Source organism: Mus pahari, chromosome 5 (assembly GCF_900095145.1).
Source record: "Mus pahari chromosome 5, PAHARI_EIJ_v1.1, whole genome shotgun sequence".
Lineage (NCBI taxonomy): Eukaryota > Metazoa > Chordata > Mammalia > Rodentia > Muridae > Mus > Mus pahari.
The window spans coordinates 24051904-24071375 of record NC_034594.1 but is presented as its reverse complement, the minus strand read 5'-3'; the positions used below and the strand labels follow the sequence as shown (position 1 = coordinate 24071375).

At 44.3% G+C, this 19472-nt stretch overlaps 1 protein-coding gene across 1 annotated transcript in view; it reads right to left on the bottom strand.

Annotated features, from left to right (window-relative positions):
• Positions 1-4259: 4259 nt before the first annotated feature.
• Positions 4260-19472, bottom strand: part of Nck2 (NCK adaptor protein 2) — a 128426-nt gene continuing 113213 nt past the window's right edge. Inside the window, exon 5 of the mRNA XM_021198027.2 lies at positions 4260-5664. Coding sequence (XP_021053686.1) covers positions 5470-5664 — 195 coding nt within the window. The 3' untranslated portion in view covers positions 4260-5469. The remainder of the gene's footprint in view (positions 5665-19472) is intronic.

Sequence of the window (19472 nt, the reverse complement as noted above, 5' to 3'; positions counted from 1 at the left end):
TTTGTGAACTTTCTGGAAGCTACATCACAGATAAGGGCATAACTTGGGCTTATACCTTGGTGGATTCTGAAGTGAGCAATTCCTTTAGTACCAGAGAAAGATATGTGCTTCATGGAAGTTCACTGGCTCTTCAGTGTCGGACCTTCCTCAGGTCATTAACTAAGCCTGTAAGGTTTCATATCTAACCACCAGCAGTCTGAGGACAAGATCTGGTACTCTGGTTCCTGCCTTGGGGTACAAATTTTGATCATCTAATGTCTGCCTCTAGGAAAGGTAACCTACCATTCACCCTATCTATCTATCTATCTATCTATCTATCTATCTATCTATCTATCTATCTATCTATCTATCTATCTATCTATGCATCCATCTATCAATCATCCATCTATCCATCCATCCAGCATTATCTCTTTTTTTTTTTCCAATATAACTGTTTTAATGGAAGGTAAGCAATCCCAAGAACTAGCAAATCAGCAATGTATCTTAATTTGTAAACAAGTATATTATCAATTTAAAAAAATAATCAATTTCATAAATTACGGCTCTTTGATTTCAGTGATAACTTTTACAATTTATTCCATAAACTTCTAAAAACCACGTATAAAATGGCATAAAATGTGATGGGCAGTCATGGAACCACCCTGGGTTGCTCTTATTGGAGACACTGATGGCATCCTGCCATTCTCATGGGATTATTCTGCAGTTATTCTAACTTTTTCTTTTGAGAGAACATTGTTCTTTATTTACCCTTTTAAATATTTGCTCTGACATAATTCTAATTCAAATGAATAGAGACACCCTTTGTTCACTTGGATCAAAGTCAGCATAGGCGAAGTTTTAGGTCAATTTTCACTCATTTTGTTGACAGCAGGGATAGGGGAAAAAAGCATGGAAAGTGTACCTTTTTATTTGGAACTCTCCTTAAAATACTTCAGATACTCTTCTTCTTCTTCTCTCTGTTTTTTTTAATAATGGCAGCTGGATAAATATTTTAAAATTTGAGTGTTTTAAATTGGGCATTATGCTTGCATATGCTCCATGTGCCTAGTAGCCTCAGTAGCCAGAAGAGGTCCTTGGATCCTCTGAAAATTGAGTTACTGATAGCTGTGAGTTACCACGTGGGTGACAGGATCTGAACTCTGGTCCTCTACAAGAATAAGTGCTCTTAACCATCGAACCATCTCTCCAGTTTCTATGTTTCTAAAAGCTGCTAGGATCATTAGGAAGATTCCTACCAAGTGGGAACCTACTCCAGAATGTACTGTTTTAGTTGGGATCTCTTATGCTGTGATAAAACACCATGACAATAAGCAACTGGAAAGGAAAGGGTTTAGTTCATCTAACAGTTGTAGTTCATTATGTAAGAAAGTTGGGGTAGGGGCAGAAGGCAGGAACCTGGGGTCAGGAACTGAAGCAGAGGCTAAGGAGGAATTCTGCTTACTGGTTTGCTCAGCATTTTTTTTTTTTTTTTAAATAGCACCCAGATCACCAGCCTACGGATGGCACTGCCAGTGAGCTAAGCCCTACCACATCAGTCAAGAAAATGCCCACAGGACAATCTGGTGGAGGCATTTTCTCAATTGAGGTTCTCCTTTCCCAAATGACTAGAGCTTATAACAAGTTGAAATAAAACTAACTAGGACATTTGCATGGCTAGGCTTCTGTCTGGGAGCTGTGCTATGGTTTTAAGTATCTTCTGTCCAAGATATGTTGAGAGTACTTCCAGTGTGCGAGTGTGTGTGCATGAGAACAGGTGATCTTCCTAAAGCTTCAGGCTACAACAGAACCCAAATGTAGGGTTGACCCACTTACAATGATATCTCCTAAAAGCTTGTAAAAAAAATGCAGAGAAGTTGGTGTGGAATTACACACTCACCTGTGAGGGCAGCACTTAAGAGGCTGAGGCAGGAGGATTACAAGGTCAGCCTGGAACACATAGCAAGACCATGTCTCAAAAACAAACAGACTTCAGAGAAATGAGGTCAAGTACACATTGTACAAAAGACCTTGGTATGGCCCCCGAGTACCAAAATGGTGGTGGAGGTCTAGCTCACGGGCCCCATATGCTTGGCATGTTCAAGGCCCTGTGTGCAATCCCAGCACCAACCCCAACTAAAACCCATAGATGTTTCCTGCCTTAGGATTAGAGTGGCTGGGACACCCTTTTGAAGCAAACCTGGTGGTGAACCAGAAACCCAAGTTGAAGGAACTGTTCTTAAAAAGGGCAATGCTAGGATCCTTAGAATGACAGGAGTACAATCTGGAGAGTCTTCATTTTTAAGTCACTGGTTCCACTACTGATCATTTGCTCCACCTTCAGGTAGAACCGCCCTCCCCCCAGGGGAAAAAAAGTGAATGCTGAAATGTTTCAAGAGTATTTCAGGATATAGTTTATCAAGATCTGGTGAGGGGTTGGCTGGAGTAGATCTCTCATCTTGAAGAGTCGAAGGTTCTAGGGTATACTAGTCCTGAGACATCTAGGCAAAGGGCACGCTACAACAGTTCCAGTGAGGTCTTCTCAGAAAGCCCACCAAGCCTAGAAAATGGTGAGCAGGCCCTGGAACACACAACAGGACTGACATAGCATCTGAAACACCTTCCCCTGAGCCAAACCTACCTTAGGCAGCCAGATGACTCTTACAAGGCAGTGTGTGGCAAGACCGAAGTTCTAAAAGTTTACCTTCAGTTTGTTTGTTTATTTATTGGTTTTTTTCGAGACAGGGTTTCTCTGTATAGCCCTGACTGTCCTGGAACTCACTTTGTAGACCAGGCTGGCCTAGAACCCAAGAATCCACCTGTCTCTGGGATTAAAGGCGTGTGCCACAATGCCCGGCGTATTCTTCAGTTCTTTAGTGACTTGTTTCTCCCTGAATTGCTGAGCAGTCACTCACTAGAGACATACTGGCAGAAGACCAAAATATAACGCCCAGCAGGTAGGCATGACAGTGCACAGTGATTTCTGTCATCTCTGCAGGTGAGGGAGAGAACAGATGTCTAGGATTATGACCTGTGTCGCTCACCTGAATGAAGACATGTCCCCTATAATCAGGGGACCCAACCTCAGTGATCAGCCACACACTTCCAAGTGGTTCAATTTGGAGTTGTAAAAAGCACAGCCCTGTATCAGTGCTCCTGTTCATCCAGAGTAGCCTCCATCTTGTGAACTGATTTTTTTTTCAATTTTTATTAGGTATTTACTTCATTTACATTTTAAATGCTACCCCAAAAGTCCCCTATGCCCTCCCCCCACTGCTCCTGTACCCACTCACTCCCCCTTCTTGGCCCTGGTGTTCCCCTGTACTGGGTCATATATAGTTTGCAAGACCAAGGGGCCTCTCTTTCCAATGATGGCTGACTAGACCATCTTCTGCTACATATGCAGCTAGAGACACAAGCTCTGGGGGTACTGGTTAGTTCATATTGTTGTTTCACCTATAGGGTTGCAGACCCCTTCAGCTCCTTGGGTATGTTCTCTAGCTCCTCTATTGGGGGCCCTGTCAGCATCCAATAGCTGACTGTGAGCATCCACTTCTGTGTTTGCCAGGCACTGGCATAGCCTCACAAGAGACAGCTATATACTTTTAGTATACTATATACTTTTAAACCACTAATTTCCAAAGAGCAAACTCTAGCTTAGTGTATTGGGTTCTCTTGGAGTTCTGCAACCCAGTGCTTAATATTTCAAACCAGAATGTGGACAACAGGGGCTGCTGAGATGGCTCAGCAAGCAAAGGGGCTTGCTTTGTAAGCCTGATGATCAGGGTTTGATTCCTAGATCCCATATATAAAAGTGGTGAACCAACTTCCATGACTTCCACAAACACATGCCCCTGCCTCATACATACTACCACTACAAAACAAAAAGATGTAGGAAAACACACAAGTAATCAGTGTACTAAGGTCCTCTGAGAGCACTCATTTGTGTGCTTGTGACATGTGAATGTGCACACATTCATGTGCATCCAGAGGCCAAGTGTCTTTCACTCTCACCATCATTCTTTTGAGCCCAGTGCACATGGACTGGTTTGAATGCCTCAGCAGCAGGCCTGGGGATGTCTTCAGTGCTAGGATTTGACATATGTGACCAACATACGATTTTCTGTGAGTGCCAAGGATCTGAACTCAGTTTCTCGTGCTTGGTTACAGCAGGCACAGGATCCAACAAGCCATCTTCCTTTTGAGGGGCAATTTCCCATGACTCCTATGGCTGTTCCTTCCCCATTAGAGAGTCAGGTCTCCCAAAACACAAACACAGAGCCTTGTCATAATACTTTTTTTTATTACAATATTCAAAAAACTGGGTATGCAAGTTTAGGGGATCCCAAGACCCCTTCTTCAATTGTAGGAATGTGCCATCTCAAGACTCTATAGTCAAACTATAAAGAAGTTCAAATGTAAAGAAAAATGAAAATGCAATTTCTTCATAAACATTCTGTTACTACTAATCACATATTCTTTTGTAAACCCTGAAAAAATTTCCCTGTAAAGCAAATAATATATATATAATATACACATATTATATATATATATATATATATAGTGTATGTATAAAGTATTGGTAGCTCCCCTTCCCAAGAGATCAGCTGTTTTCCTTAATCATCTGTTATTAGTGTCAACAAACAGCTACAGATACATATTACTTTGAGAATTAAATACATAATTGTGAAATTCAAACAAGCCCAAGGGCAAAAGCACGATGTGGATGGCACACCTGGGGTACATCACCAGAGTACCTTCTTTCTGCGTTGCCACCTCCCTCTTTTGCAGACCAACTCTCACCAAAACCCTCTTTTATTGCAAGTACAGCCTCAAAGGCACTGGGCAGTTCCCTCACCGCCATCTCCCCAGGGTTTCCAGTATTGCTATCCGCACATTTTTGGACTCCTGCAGAGCCTGGAGCCAAAATAAAATAAAATAAAAAAAATAAAATTAAAGAAAAAAAAGAAAGAAACAAACAAAGAGAAAAGCAAAGCAGGCCCAGGACACAGGCTGCTGGTCTGGACCAGCGTGCTGATGAGGCACCAAACACCCATGGACACAGCTCTCGGAGTGTGTGCCAAGGTCACACATTCACTACATACAGCCTCGAGCCCTCCGAAGCAGCTCCAGCCAGCCAGTCAGTCAGTCAGTCACTCTCTCCCTCTCTCCCTCTCTCTCTCCTCTCTCTCTCTCTCTCTCTCTCTCTCTCTCTCTCTCTCTCTCTCTCTGTGTTTCCAGCTGGAAAGGAAGGAAAGAAGTGAGTAGCTTTGCTCCCTTTGACCCTTATCACCAGAAGGTGGTGGCCTCGGGCATGGTTATGAGGGCCTAGGTAGCCATGGTGGACCAACAGGGCTGAAAAGAAGGACAGACTGGGCCACAGAGGTGATCCAGACCACATGGGTGGAGGTGGCCAGAAGTGCTGGGCTCTGAGAGGCAGAGGTGGCAGCGAGGCCCACAGTGGGCAGGGCATGAGGGGGCCAATGGCTGCTTTCACTGCAGGGCTCGGACAAGGTAGAGCTTCTCCCCGTGCTCGCTGGTGAAGATGGGGGCCTTCTTGTAGTGCTCCACAAGCTCGTCCATGCTGTGGAACCGCCGCTGCCCAATGCAGTAGACGCTGTCCACCAGCTGCACCTTGAAGTGCTTGTTTCTCCCTGATGCTTTGAGAGACACGGAGAAGTCACTGGGCTGAGAAGGAAGCAGAAGGCAATTAGCAGCAGGGTAGGCGGCACCTGAGGAGACCAGGGTCCGCCTAGCAAGCACCGTGCTCACCCAGTGTCTGCAGACTGACTGGCAGCCCTGGGCTCTCAGGCCCCCAATCAAGCACTAATGAAATTCTGCTTCCCGTGGATTCGGGGATAAATGCACTTTGGGTCTCTGACACGGAGGAACTCATTACAGAGAGAATGACAGCTGGGTTAACCTCAAGACAGAACCCCGAGATTTCCATTTCCCCAAATTATTTCTGACAAACTGGGAATTATTCAAAGTGGTTTTCATGCAGGCACAAAACTGGAAGTGTTTCTTCTGATTTCTATTAAAATTTAAGCTCTTTAACAATAGATACGGTCAAGGTAGTGGACAACATGGGCGTATTTTAAAGAGTTTGTGTTGTCCCACAGATGACTCTGCAATGGTTCAAGCACAAATTTCAGTGAGAAAAGGCTAAATTCTGTGATGAGCTCAGTGCCTTACTTATTGAGTGTATTTTGGGGTATGGTAGTGTTTTAAATAAAACTGGTCATCTAGTCGATTTCCTGAAAGCCAACAGGAAGGTTACTGAACAGAGGTACCAACTGATTCAATGTTGACTAAATGCTGACTATGTACCAGGCAGCCTACACCCCACACATATGCATAAGCCACTCGCTTTAAATAACATCCAGGAAGGAAGGTTACTCCATGATTGTGAGTAGACACAACTTAGGTTTGTACTTTGTGTGTATGAAAGAATATGCGCATTTGTGAAAGTTGTATGTAAGAGTGAATAGGAGCGTGAATCATTTGTATGTTTGTGTATGTGTGTGTACATATGTTGTACATGTATGTTTGAGCACTTATGGTGCAGTTAGGAAAGGCCTCTACAGTCAAAGGAGCTGAGGCTGAGCTATGGGTGGCAGTGGCTTGCTTGCACTGTGTATGGGACCTGTGGTGGGGAAAGGAGGACTTAACCATTCTGTGGCTATAAAAAGGCAGTTTGGCTCCACAGGAAGGGAAGAGACTCATACCCCGACCCTTGTCACTCCCACTCATGGTGTCCCTGAATTGTGCTTTGTCCCCTGGTTGGCCACTCTCTATAGGCTATTCTCCAAAGTCTAGTTGCCTGGGCAGGGTCAGGATGCCCCTCAGGACTCACCTGAAGCATTAAGTCCACACCCATGACAGGACCTTCTAAGTCTGCTCCTGCTTGTTCCTATCCCTGGGAACTTGCTGCTAATCGGGAACCAGTAGCTGGCCCTCTCTCCCAGCAGGACCTCCATGTGAAATTAACAAAACCCTGTGGCTTGTTTGATAGGGTGGGCAAGTCCTATAGACAAAGAGATCATGTTTGCCCTTGGCCATTTCAAGATAGGAGCCTGGAGCAGTTCAAACTTAGTAGGCAGCAGGGTCGTCCAGCAGCCACAGCTACTTAAAGAAAGGAATGATGGCAGCGGTTTGGATTTCATCTCCAGGGTTGGAGAGGCGGCCTTGGCGTATAGGTTTTCAGCATCATGATCATGCATGAGCCCCCGGGTAAGCAAGACATAGAACCTGACACTTTTTTTTTTTTTTCAAAGGATCATGGAACTCTGGTATCACAGGTGAGCATGGCAACTGGCCCTATGAACATCATCTTTAACAGACAGACCTTTTATGCCCCAAGGTCCCCAGTAATGCTGAAAAGTGCTGCTTGTTTTCTTTTGGAATATTTGAATTGCCAGCACCACTGTTCTTGCCTTGTGATGCCAATATTAAATATGGTTACTTGAATGTAACCATGTGACCTGATAACTGATGGATACAAGTTAGCCTGAGTATTCTGGGGGGCCCACTTCACTTGGAAAGTGAACAACAGGTGCTACTTAAAAGTCACACACTGCACATCCTGGTACTAAGGTCACCAGGCAGTCATCAACAATTGAGTACAATGAAACATGCAAGTTAGGAGCTGCTCAACTCTCTCCCAATGGTTCCAGGGGGATTATATTTTAGCTCCTTGCTATTAATATTCTATAAGTAGGTCTGTTCTAAGATGGGGACCCCTCCCTGTGTCAGCTTGCCACAAGCCGGACAGTGCTACTTGGATGACTCTTTAATCAACCAAGACAAAGCAGCTTTATTTTTAGGGGTGGTAACTGTGGATGGCTGCAGCAGACATCTGATATGCCTTGTGTTTGTTAACTAAGATGACTTTCTGAACAGGGAAATTTGCTTTTAATCAAATCCTTAATATGATAGCATGACATGTAAGGGCTTGCTACAGTGCAGCAGTGAAGCGATGCAGCCGGGAAAGGAATTTCTAATTTCATGGGCTTCCTGAGTGAAACCTTAAAGTCAAGGGCACACAATCAACTCATGCTAAGCAGGAGTAGTCGGGAGTCTAGAGCATTCTTAATTCAAATTGAAAAGACTTTCCTCAGGCAATCTGAAAATGAACAATCGATACCAGTAGACATCTCTTGATGTTACAGGACCCTATTGCCCCTCAATAAAATGTTTAGATTTTGGATTTGTTTTTAAAATTGGAATACTTGCGTATACAATAGTTTGGGGATGTGACCAGAGTCTGAAACACTAATTTGTGTTTTAGATAAGCCTTATTTAGCATGACTGACAACTCTACCTCCCCTTCTTTCCCAGATCTGAGGAGTAAACCCACTGAACTAAATCCCCAACCCTGACCGTATATGTTTTTTAAAAGTATTTAAAATTAATGTTTTACTTTGGCCCATGTCAGATTATAAATGAGAGACCCTCCTTGCTAGTACCTCGGAACCCCTCTTTACATGCTGCCTGGACATGACAGAACTCAGGGACCCCCAGACCAGCAACGTGGTGTCACCTTTATGGGGACTTTATGAAGAGAGGTTTTTTACTCAACAGCAGGACTAGGTCACCTGTGTGGGAGGCTACCTAGATTTCAGCAGACCTTAGGCCAGCCACCAAGAGTACTGTAATCACTAATAAATAAATGTATAAGTAACCAGAAAAGATGGGAATGTGATTCATGAACAAAGCAGTTCAAAAATGGAGACTCACAGCCAACTTCCTTGGTAGTCTACAACGATGCCCTCCTTGTTCAATCTGGCCAGTCCCTGTGGAGAACTTCCCTTGGTGGGATAGCTAGGACATTCTGGAAAGGGTTAATATTTATTCCTACCACATGACCTAACCCCTGAGTCTACTGGAGATGGGAGCTATTCAGGACCCCAAACAAATCTACCTCAAAGAACACCAGGCAGGGGAACGAGACCTAGAACGATTACCCCATCTGTCTTTCCCTGTCTGTTCTGAACCTCTTGTGCCTGCTTTTATGAACAGACTTAAGGAAAATAGACGAAACAGTCTGGCGTCACACACCTCCTCTCAAAAACAGTAGGATACTGTGCTGTGATACCAATACTCTGAAACATAGCTTGTCAGAGAACCTACACATGGTTTCCACACACACAGAGCACGGGGTGGGTAGTTCCTTGGGAGGACGCTTACCTAGCATGTGTGAAGCACTGCCTTTCATCCCCAGGTCTATAAAACAAGACATAAGACACTGGTGGAGGCTGCAGTCATATGGCTCAATGTAGGATTTCCCAGGAACCACACAAGGCCCTCTGCAAGGCTGTGTGAGATATGGCAGCTGACTCAACCAGACAGGGAGTTCCAAGCGAGAACTCAAGATTATCTTTGCCCATTTTGGGTTTCATTCCAGTTATCATGAGTCAGTCATTGAACAGGTTCCACACTCCAGAGGAAGGGGTAGTGAAGAACGGACCGACACTTTTTTCTACCACTCTTTTTATACGCTGTAGCCATCAGACCTTTCTATGGCTAGACTACACTTTGGCTTTGCGAAGTGCACTTTCTCTAATCTGAAACATCTGCCTCTGTGCCCTGACTTTGTTCTCCCATTTGGACTCCTCCCTGGACTCCATAAGTTCTCCCAGCACTGAATCTGGCTGATGTTCCTCTGACTGGGCCTCCTACACATTCCCCAATGCTGGACTGCACTGTCCATCTCTTTCGCTGCCTATTCCTTTGCAAGACACAGTTGTATTTTCTTCATGGCCTATCGGAACCCAAGAGTATTAACAATGAGTATAATTCATCCACACCTCTCTTCTTTTTAGGAAGTCATGTTCAGGTGAATCTACAGACAACAGGTTCATAGAATTCATTATTATGAACACCCCCCACCCCGCCATCTGAGAACCTGATTTAATGTCACACCCTTGCACTGGGCTCAGAGTACTTATAGATTCCCAAGTCTGACCATCTCTTCCACCGCCCTCTTCCTTAAATCTTGCACCTCAGCAATGTTTGTGAATAGGTATTTTTATACAAACGCCCGACGGATGCTCACTGGTGCTTTCTGTAGAGTCAGACGGTTCCTACAGGGGCACCTGTTTGACCCAGTGCCTTAAAAACCTCAAAATTGCCTCTGGACTCCCCATAAATTTTTCTCTTCCTCACTCAAAACTGAATCACAGAACAACACAAACATCATGTTCTTTTCTCCTTCATCTCTGAGAGCTTACTAAACATTGAAGTGATTTATTTTCTAAGCATGGTGACTGTAAGGAAATAAAGAAAGAGGGAGCTCTGCTGCTGAGATACCTAAGGTTTTAATTGACCTTAAAATGTATCATCCGTTTTGGATAAGAAATGTCCCTGACCTCCCACAGGAGCCTGAGCAAGACTCTGCTCACTGCCTCAAGCACAAGTGATCTACACTGACGGTGATATTCCCTGCATCTCAAAGAGGGGGCAGTCTATTGGTTTCTTGTCAAACCCTACATTTCATCTCCCTCCTTTTCATCCGAGAAATGTTTTCCCTTTTACGTCACTAATAAATACCCTTTGTCTGAAGATGTTCACTGATCCCCAAATGAAGACCCAATGCATGAGAGGTAAAGTGGGCACCTCTGAGTAACACCTTCTGTGTGCCTCCTTCCCTGGCTGCCCAATGCAGCCTCTTTTTAAGTCAAAAATGACTAAACTGTTTCCATCAATGCTGGTCACACTTGCTCTTTATTCCACAGGTCTAAACATAACCCACAGAACACCAAGCATGCATTTCACTCGTGCGAAAGAAACTCATTTTAGTAAAGAAAACTAATTCTCAACTAGAGAATAACTTCAAAGTCCCACCTGCCTATAAAAATACAGAAACTATCAGGGCTCTCAAGATCATCTTCAAACAGAACTCTGCAGAAGTCTACCCTTTCCTGCCCGCCCCAACAGATTTCCCAAATACAATATTTTATTGTACAGACTTATTGTCCTTCTTTGTCTGTCCACAGTGTTTTTACTGCATAGAATTAAAGAACATGTTTTGTTTCTGTGTTGTGTTGTAGCTCAGGCTGATCTGGAACCTACCATGTAGCCCAGGCTGGTCTTGGATCTCTTCCCACCTCAGCCTCCTGCCTGCTGGGACCATAGGTGTAAATCACTATACCCAGTTTAAACGAGAGTAAGTTACAATTTTACCATAAAATACGTTCAGGGAGCTTCCTACAAGCATACACCCCACAAGACAGGACTTCAAGTCCCAGCATCAGATTCTCTGGAGGAGGGGCCTGGTACTCTGTACTTCTAGCAAGTTTGTTGCTGACAATGATGCTACCTGTCTAAGAAGTACGGCCACTGAGGAGCTCCCGGCAGTGGATTCTGCTACATGCCCGACGCTTATCATAACACTGGAACTTTATAAAGCAAAACCAAGTATAGCAAGGAAGGTGAATGTGGGATTCCACTATGGTCACCACACATTAAATTTAATATGTACAGCAGACTCCATGGCACAAAAATGCTACTTCTAACTTCGCTGCTCCTGTCAGGACATCAGGCTTTGTCAAGTTTAGAGGCAGGGACTTGAGAAACATCACTGTGGGTTTCATAAAATTAAAATAGGTTTACCATTTGATTTAGCAAACCTACCAAAGGGTATACCTGAGAGAATTCAAAGTAGAAACTTAAAGAAATATTTATATACCCACAATCATAGCAGCATTATTAATAATTAAAAACGAAACTAGAAACACCCTGAAAAATCTATCACCAGATGAATAGATACAGGAAATGGAATATTACTCACTATTGAAGGACAATTTCTAAAATATTGCTACAACATAAATGAACTCTGAAGACAATGTAACTGAAGTAAAATCAGGGACAACCACCACATAATGCCACTTATAAGAGGCCCCTAAGTATAAAAACCCAGAGTGGGAAAGGAATCTCCGGAAAGAGGGCAGCTGGGGAGTCAGTGTCCAACGAGGACAGAGTTTCAGTTTCAGTAATGAAGCTCTGAAGATCAGCAGCTGCACAATGATGTAAAAGCATTCACTGACTGAGATGCACACTTAAACACTGCTGAAACAGCCAGTTGGGTTTTAAAGACGTTTTACCACAAAAGGCAAAAGAGTAAAGGTTAAGTGGTGATCTACAAGAGATCTGAGAAACTGTGATGGGAATCCAGGAAACGGAAGGACCACAGTGGGTGGGGAGGCTGTTCCCTTCCTGCCGCAGAAGCCACCAACAGTGGGCATGGGAAGTCATGGGGAGGAGGCACTGTCCCCAAGTGCTGCCTCTTGGAGATCAAACAGAGATTTTTTGCCCACTTGAGACACCTGCTGACTACTTCAGTTTTTCTTAGGGACCAGAAAAATGTTGAGAGATGGCCCCAGCATCAAGGACTCTCTGGACTTCCTAGCTCATTCTTCTACAAATACATCTTTGTCCACTCTCAAAAATCCTAGGGACACTGACTGCCTGTGGCTGCTGGAGCCACTGGGCCTCTCTGGAGCAGATGGCATTAACACCATGCTGTGGACGGAATGTAGGCACAAGGCCAAACTGTGAACACAGTTATAGAGCTAACTGTTCTGGTTTCAATCTATCACAGTTCTTTAGTCTCTCTGGATGCTAAGTCTGTAACAGTTAACTGATAGTGAATGTATAAAGCTGTAAGTGGCACTCCACGGCTTCAGAATGGCTCACTTAATGGTATGGAGGGTCATGGAGAAGGGTAGAGTCTGGGCCTGGGCAGAGCGTCTGAGTGGCTGTCTTGAACAAGCCATTTTTGTTGAATTTTTTTTTTTTAAGATTTATTTATTTATTATATGTAAGTATACGGTAGCTGTCTTCAGACACACCAGAAGAGGACATCAGATTTCATGGTTGTAAGCCACCATGTGGTTGCTGGGATTTAAACTCAGGACTCCGGAAGAGTAGTCAGTGCTCTTAACCACTGAGCCATCTCTCCAGCCCTCTTGTGGAATTTCTTTGGGGGAATGGGAAAGAACTCTTCAAAGGACACTGATGTCCCTTCTCAAGTGTGAGATAGGCAGCATCCACTCCTACTTTTCCACAGCAGAAGAGCCCCGCGTGGGCTTGCTGGTCCACGCACCCATTTGTCCTTAGTCTGTACTACATGTGTTTTATTAAAGACACCCATTCCAAGTCCATGTCTACAGTTTCATCTCAAGACTACTTTACGTAGCATGCTTGTGGGATTGCTAGTAGGCAAGCCAAACTCTTACAAATCCTTTCTCTGTGAAGCAAACGAAAGTGTCCATATGTAACACACACACTCATGTCTACTGCAGGCACAGTAAAAAAAAAAAAAAAAGCAAACCAGATAAACCCCAAATAGCAAAAAAGCCAACCTCAGGAGCTCCCCCTTAGTACAGTGCACAAATCAGCCACGTGGGCATCTCAGGGAGTCAAGTGATAAAGGCATATCTGATCCTGGGCTTTAAGTTTCTCTTTCCATTATACTTTCACATATTTTGGGTGAAAAACATTTCTACCATTTCTAACCATTTTGCAAGACCTCTACATAAGTCTTCTTGCAAAAACGAGCTACAGATCTAAGGGATTTTAATGAGAACACTTCTGAACACTCTTAAGGTTAAACTGTCAATCTGACATTTTTTTCTCAGTCTGCAGAGCTGCTTTAGCTGATGGGGGTTGGCCTCCTCTCCCTTTACCGTGCTGGCAGGCCTGAGGAGCTAGCATCCAGACCCTTTAGCAGCAGCAGCAACAACAGTATTCCAGAGGCCAGGGATCTGACCCACTCCAGACAGCAGTACAACACAACCCCACACATGAACGCAACACAGGATGAACTGGGCAACCTATCGCTCCGTTAGGCTCAGAGGGCAATGCTTCCACCTTACATAATCAACTTACCCCCTAAGGAGTAACGGTTTTTAGGCTTCAATGCCAAGCAAGATAGACATGGTTAAATGTTCCTAATATAACCTTGGGCTAACTCTCATTGAAAGGGGTGTACAGGGGGATGGAAGAAGGACAAGCCTGCAGGTCAGCCAAGACTTTTCAGAAGATGGGCAGAGCAGCATTGGAAAGATTTGTTTCCCAAGATGGTATGTATGCGGTGCTGCAGAAGGTAGGGGTGTGGTGTGCCCTCCACAACTCTGGACAGGCAAAAGCCAAGCTGAAGGAAATGATGGAGCTGAGTATGTGATTTGTGGGAGCCAGCCACACTGCTGAGGTAACTGAGAGGACTACAAGTTAATGATCATGTTTTACCACCACTGTCCAGACAGCTGTTGGCATGGATGACTCAACTCACAGACACACTGTGATTCCCAAGTTGTTGTAGGTTGTTCTCTATTTTCCACATTTCTACAGTTCTACATTTCACTCACAGGTCAACATGGGCTCAGCACTGTAGGTCTATTATCCTTTGATACTTGAGACAAGAAACTCTGGAGTTTGGAGCATGTGCATGGCTGTCTTTGTGTAAGAGCTAGCCTCCCAAACTAATCATATCCTTTACACAGGTCTCAGACAGTGGCGCGCTGTCTGTTTTAAAGCGAGTACTAGAGATCAAAGAAGAGGAGTCTGCCCCCAAGTGCTCTGGCTCACTTGGGAATGAAACAGCCAGGCAATGAGCAATGGCTCTTAGAAAAAGAGCCCATTCTAAAAGTATATAGCCTTCTAAGATTAAGACTCAATGGTAAGTTCCTATTGCTGGTGAAAACATTTACATATCATACCGAACGCTGAGAAGTCAGGTTGGAACCAAACTAGAGGCTTCACACCTACTGACTAGGTTCATGGTACTAGAAAATAGTCTGCATCCTACCAGGGGAGAAAGGCAGTCATCAACCTAGCTCCAAACACTGAGATCTACAAGAGTGACCTGCCCACAGATATGCCGGAGCAATACCAGTACAAACACTACAGGAATAAGCAACCATTGCATCACTGAATTTGAGGGCCCATGCCATGAGACAGAAGTCATACTTGGCTATTCCTTTAGGTGGCCAAGAACTTGTGACTGGACAGACCATGAGCCCAGGAGAAAACCAAATGCTTTTGCCCTCAAGTAGCACAGCAGTAAAATGATCCCTGCTATAAAATGACACACTGCTGTACCCACAGAGGATGGTCTTGCTCAGCCAAAGAAGCCTCCGCTTTCAGTGGATGGTAACTAATACACAGACTCACAACAGGACAATGTGTTGAGAGTGAGAGCGTTTAGAACCCTCAGTACTAACAAGAATGTCTTCAGCAAGCGCCTCCCCTTACTGCTTAGGCACCTATGTAGAAAAAGAGGTTGGAAGACTAAGAGCCAGAGGGGATGAGGACCCTAAGGACAGAATGTCTTCCACACACATCAGGACTGAGGCATATGTGAGCTCTAAGAGCACAACGACAGGGCCTGTCCATGTTCAAACTAGATGTAGCCCTATCTCTGAGAAGAGAAAGTGGACAGAAGTTATCTGCAACTGTCAGCCACTTCGAAAGGAAAAATTAGTTTTCTCCAACAGAGTCTAACTGCACACATTAACCACACTTGAGGGCGAGCCTCATGGCCAACAGTAGATGATCAACACAGAACAAATGAACTCAACAGCATTTTTATACATTTTTTTGTCTCATATTTTGTTTGTCTTTTTGGTCTTTTGGATGTACATTATGATTTCTCATTTTTTTTTTGTTTTGTATGTGTGTATTTTCTTTCTTTAAAATTTTTTAAACATTTTTTGATTGCCTGTTTGAGGGGGTGGGGAAGGAGACATGGGGTTTAGAGATGGACAAGATCCAGGATAGGGAAAGCACGGTCAGAATATATTAGATTAAAATAATTTTGAAGAGTAAGAATAGGTAGGCTTAAAGTTAGAAAAATTTCATTTGGTACCATACAAAAAGCCTGACAAAAATGACTTTTTCCAAAACAGGACTGTAATGGCTAGTTCAACATAACCTAGAGTCATTTTGGAAGAAGGAGCCTCAAGTGAAAAAGGTGTCCCCAACAGATGGGCTTGTGGGCAAGCCTGTTGTGCATTTTCTTAACTGTGAACTGATGTGAGAGGACACAGTTCACCGTGGGCGGTGACACCCCCAGGCTGGTGTGGTTCAGGTGTTATCAGTAGGCTGAGAAAGCCAAAGCCAAGAATGAGGCAGCATTCTGTCACGCCCTCTGCTCCAGTCCCAGCCTTCAGGCTTCTGCCTTGACATCCTTCAACAATGGATTGATAGGGAAGGTATATGCTAGATAAACTGTTTCCTGCCAAAGTTTCTTTCAGTCATGGTGTTTATCTATCTCAGCAACAGAAACCCTAAGACAGCGAGAGATGCTACTCTGGGTGACCTGCTTACTCCTAATGCCAACTTGGTTAGGGGCTGAGCCACAGGCTAGGGAGCCGGACAGTGCAAACCCTGAGGAACTGACTTGACTGCTTCTGTCTTCCAAGCTAACCCAGAAAGACCTTACATTCTGAGAAATGCAGAGAGGACAGAAGGGCAGTCACCTCTACAGTCACTGCTCCTGAGGGGATCTCGACCTGAACTGTGTTATACGAATCCCCATCTAGACAGATGGGTCAAAGAAATGGTGGCTAGAAAGGTTTCTATAAGAAATAAATTCTTAAAATGTCACAACCCATTATTCTTATTCTTAAACTATGGCCAGAAATCTTTCTAGAAGAAATAAAATTCCTTTGGTCCTGACCGATGACTCAGAGGTTACGAGTGCTGTTGATCTTTTCAGAGGATGCAGTGTCTCAGTACGCACATGGTGGTTCACAACGCTCTGCAACTCCGGTGCTAGATCTAACACCCTCTTCTGGCCTCCAAGGGCTCGCTACACATGTAGAACAAAGATGCACATCCCAGCAAAATATCCATATGCATAAAGTAAAATTTAAATATATAATAATTTGAAAATAACTCATTAGTTTTTATTTCCTATTAATTGGCTTTAAAAGGGAAAATGAGCACCCACTGGCTTTGCCTGTGTGGTCAATAAAATATTAAATCTTCTTTATCAAAGGACTTTTCCTCTACCTGAAGTGAGTGTGATGTATGACAAACATCAGTACCTAATAATTATCACGGCACATAATGCACCGTTGGGGAATTATTAGCTCTCTGAGGATAAAAGTCTACAGAGGGAGGACTCCCCATGCTATTCTTGCAGATGCTGTTCTGTATCAACCCTGTCCCTTTTCTACCTTTCACAAGGTCTCCTTTCTTTGCACCAAATGCCTTCTGAGTACCTTTTACAAGGGATCCAGAAAATAAAACACTGACACTTATACTGCTTGCCAGAAATTAATTTTAAGTACAGCCTCTTAAGCATTCCCATAAAATCAATGTAGGCAAACACGTAAGGATCTGATGCCCATTCGGGGAAGGGAGGACTTCTGTGAATTTTCTACATTGGGCAGATTTAGTTCACAAGTGCTGGTTGACAAGGGAACACGATGTGCCTCTTTTAGTTTTCAGGAAGAATTGTCATTATAGATAAGCAAACAGAGAAAGAAAGAAAAAACAGTCAGAAGAGAGAGGGTGGTGGGTGCTGCAGTTGCGGGTGTTGAGTTAAACAGGTCTCTGCCTGTTTGTTTCTCAAGTCCAGTACAACGGCAACTGCAATGCCCAGCCTGGACGGCACAGATGAAACAATGCTTATTTTACTTGCAATGACCACCTCTCTCCTCAAAGTGCAGACTTTCTTGTACCCCAGAGAAGGGTAAATTTTAATACTTTGAAGAAGAAAAACAGCAGGCCTTTATTAGTGCAGAACGCCATCTAGAGCCTTATTCATTTACCTTGTAATCACCTGAGATACGTATCAGGAAAATGTATTCCCCTAAACTACTGTTCACATTCAGGAGTCAGGCTTCCCATACCCTCCCACCCCCCATCGCCCTCAATGGAAGCTACAGGCCTAAATGCACCTGCCTCAGACCTGGGAGAGAGTCACGCCTCTGGGAACACCTTCTATATCCCAACCCTGTGACATGCAATTAGATCACGAATTAATGTTCTGTGTGACCTGGGTTTGGCTGTGAGAACAAGGCTCTGACCTGAAAAATCCCAAAAGAACAGGAGAAGTGACACAGAACACGGGAAAGGCAGCAGGAAGTGGAAAAGAACGAGCCAGGGGGTCACCATGCATCAGCCAGGACAGGTCCTTCCCTGTCATGGAACGGAGCTACGAACAGAGAAGAAAGACAGTAATCCCGAATCTGGCCCATTCTTCCATCATTGGATAAAACTTAACACAACTTGGACCCCTTGGCACACATACACAGCTTAACAGTCCCAAGAATGCAGGGACAAAAGCACCACAGAGATGCGGCCCAATCAGTGTCTCTGGAAGTGACACATGTTCTAATAAAGTATTCTTTGTCCCCGTACCCCTAGAAACAAAAGCCTGTCTTAACCCGGCAGAATAAAGGATGTCTCCAAAAAGGGTTAAAATAAACTGTAAATAACCAATGCCTCCATCAGTGGGAAGAAGGGTGCTTACCTGCACACAGAAAATTAATGGGTCTTTTTTGAATTAGAAACCCCATCTGTCAATAAAGAGGCCAGTAGCTCCCCACTATGTGGTTCTTAGCCTTCTCTCTCCCAAGAAGCCACTCCAAAGGCAAGCATTTGGCTCTAAGGCTCTCTGGACTGGGCATTTTGTATTCTAACTAATTTCCCAGTGCCTGTCCTGTTTCTGCTCTGGTGCTGTCCTCACGGGCCCAGAATGTGACCTAAAGGCAGCCGGGCCCAGAGCCTCCGGGGCATGAGAACAATGCCATGTGAAGTCTTTGCTAGCAATGATGAACACCCTGGACTTGATCAGGACATCTCGGTATTCAGATTTCAGAGGCAGTCAGCATTCAGAGACCGGCCTAAGAATATCCAAGCTGCTGACACGGTACAGGGATTCGGTTTCCACTAGCTCAATGCCTCTTTTGCTATAAAGAACAGGCTTCAGTGGCCCCTCTCCAGGAGGGGTTGTGACCTCTTCTCAGATCAGTTCTGTGTATACTGCTCACCGAGCTAGCAGAGCAGTACACACACATTCTGCTTCCACAGTGTGAGTGAGTGTAAAACATGAAACCAAAGCCTGGGAGAACTGGTAACCCTTAAAGATACTTAAGTTAAAGGACTAAACCTTGCTTACAGGTTCTGAAGAGTCACTGGAAAGGCATTTACAAACTGGGTTATTCACAGGACGCATGCACAGCAAGGCTGCCTGTAATGAAACTGCCTGGTTCTTTCGGATAGTCCCATTGAACCACAGTGCCCCACAACCAGACACCTGTTAGAGGGAGCCTGGCTGTGCCTCATTCCCCAGAGCACTCCAGGTTTCTGTTCAGTTCTGTTTGTAAGCACTTTAAGTGCTTTTCAGAGGTGAGTTTCTCAGTGGCTGTGCTTGCAGCAGAGACCACCTTGGGATCATACAGTTTACAAAGAAAAACAAACCAGCAACACAAGGCCGTGTCAGAGGCCAGACACCTATCAGCTGAGAGCCCGCTGTACACTCA